At 47.7% G+C, this 2,288-nt stretch overlaps 1 protein-coding gene across 1 annotated transcript in view; it reads right to left on the bottom strand.

Annotated features, from left to right (window-relative positions):
* Positions 1-1,910: 1,910 nt before the first annotated feature.
* The window catches only part of DNAJC7 (DnaJ heat shock protein family (Hsp40) member C7), a 52,679-nt gene continuing 52,301 nt past the window's right edge, over positions 1,911-2,288 (bottom strand). The window contains exon 12 of the mRNA XM_015418130.1: positions 1,911-1,948. Within this exon, the coding sequence (XP_015273616.1) occupies positions 1,911-1,948 (38 nt within the window). The remainder of the gene's footprint in view (positions 1,949-2,288) is intronic.

Genomic DNA, 2,288 nt, shown 5'->3' with positions numbered 1-2,288 from the left:
AGAACTGAAGCGAAGCAGAAGTGTTAACATGACATATTAAATGACGCAAGGTTTTATTCTGGGTATAAACTTTTGTGTGCCTGCACATGAGAGCTTGTGCCTTGAATAAAACTTCGTTGGTCTTAAAGGTGCCACTGGACACAGACCCACAGCCAACGATACACAGTCGTACAGACCCCAAAGCTCACAAAGCCTTTTGTCACAGTGCTACCCCCGTTGCCTGTGTAGAAAAGCCCTCTTGAATAATTCAGTCTAGCGTACAACAGATTTAGAGTCCAGTGGCACCTTTAAGACAAACTTTATCACACTTTATCAAATACATTAGAATGGCAAAAAAGGTTCAAACTTATAGCCAGAGAATGAACGGCAAAATTAACATGCAACATGATGATGATCAAGATATGCAGAGTGACAGTAAATAACAAGTTAAGGTTATAAGCCCAACCGTTGTGAAGCAATAAATATGTCAGACTAGCAGAGAAATGTCTAAAAGTGTCTTTTCTAATTGTGGGAAGTGTCTGGGGATTCTTCATTTTCTCCTGTCAGATGGGGAGGGCACTAACACTACCTCCCCCTCCAAAAGCCAGTGGACTGGGCCCTTTCCCTGACCTCCTCAGACAGACCATTCCACAAGGCAGGGGCCACAACAGAGAAGGCATGGGCAGCTGCTGATTTCCCCCACTTGCCGGTTGGCACTGGCTGAAGGCCTTGCTCACGAAGCTGCTGTGGCAGAGCACGGGGGGAGGTGGTCTCATAGATACGCGGGTCCAAGGCCATGAAGGCCTTTTGCATGTGACAGCCAATACTTTAAACTGAGCCTGGTAACTGACTGGCAGCTGGTGGAGTGACAGTAGAATGGGAGTAATATATGCAGAGAGACTACCTAGCAAAAACCATGAAGGAGAAGGAAAAAAGGCTGGGGAGGAGACGCTTAACAAGTAAAGTTAACCATTTATCACAAAGAATAACAAATAGTCAATATGACACCATCCAACAGGTAAGTATGGCATACAGCAAGTCAATACAAATCAACATGACATAATTGCAGGTCGAATCAACAGGAAAGTGAAATACAACTACTATATATAACACCAACGAAGACTCCGGATTACCTGTTGGATCATTACCTGAAATTGTGTCGTATTGATTGGTATTGGCTTACTGAATGGGAGTAAGATGCATGGCTCCGTCTAGCTCCCGATAACAGGATGGATGCAAAGTTTGAGCACCTCAGAGAGAACAAGGTTGGCTCAGCCTCACTACACTCAGGGGGACAGAAAACGTCTTCCTCTGACACGCAAACCCTGGGCGCGTCTGCCTGGCCGGGCGATGACGGGGGATGCAAAGCCGCTCAGAGGAGGTTGAGGCTCGGGATTGGCAGGGGATCCAACTGGCTCCGGGACACCTGAGGGTGCAGCGGCCCAGAACGCAATCTCTGGCACCCTTAGGAGGTGGGGCCTCAGGAGGCGTAAGGTCCGGCACGGCAACTGGCTTTTGGAAATACGGAGTCGTCTCTAAATTCCGTCTCCGCAGCCTGAATTTAACAAGTTTCAGCTTCACTCGGGAATGTAGGCCCTGCCAGAGCAAAAGCCGCGGGGTGGGTGGGGTGTGGGGTGCCATACCGCACAAACATGTTCTTGAATAGACGGGGTGAAGACAGACCGCTTACCTTCGAAGCTAAAGCCTCCTGGCCCACCAAAGAAAGCCTTGAAGATGTTGTTCGCATCGAAGTCTGTTTTGGGGAAGGGGGGGAAGGAAAAAGAAAACAGAGCAGGACAGTTAAGAAGGGACTCCATCTGTCAGCAAGCTGCCAATATGTTTCCCTATACTCTGTTTATGCCCTTGTGTTTCACTATTCTCTGTGTAGGCTCTTATGTTTCCATATTCTCTGGGTATGCGCTTGTTTGCTTTCACTTTCCCATGTATGCTTGGTTATGCGCTTCATTGCCTAGTTGCAGGAACGTCCGTATCTCTCAAGGCCACAGGTGGTTGCTGGCGGGTAGTAGCTTGGGTGATCTCATGGCACTATCCATGAGAAGCAGTATGTTATGATTAAGTAGGAGCATTGCTTCCCAGGCTCAATGGCGCGCGCGGGAAGTCCCGCAATTGGGCCTCAGCTTTTTGAATTTACTATAATCTATTGGGATCCATACTTATGCCTCATTCTAAACAGTGATCCTGTTATGCACCTATTGCTTCAAATAAAGTAAAACCTTTCTCTACAAGTGTGTGCTTCGTTGATGCGATGGGAGTCTGACACCATCTAAGCCTCTTGGGTTTACAGACCG

This window comes from Gekko japonicus, unplaced genomic scaffold (genome assembly GCF_001447785.1).
Source record: "Gekko japonicus isolate JY-2015 unplaced genomic scaffold, Gekko_japonicus_V1.1 scaffold1666, whole genome shotgun sequence".
NCBI lineage: Eukaryota > Metazoa > Chordata > Lepidosauria > Squamata > Gekkonidae > Gekko > Gekko japonicus.
Note: the sequence above shows the minus strand (reverse complement) of the source record. Positions and strands in the feature narration are given on the sequence as shown.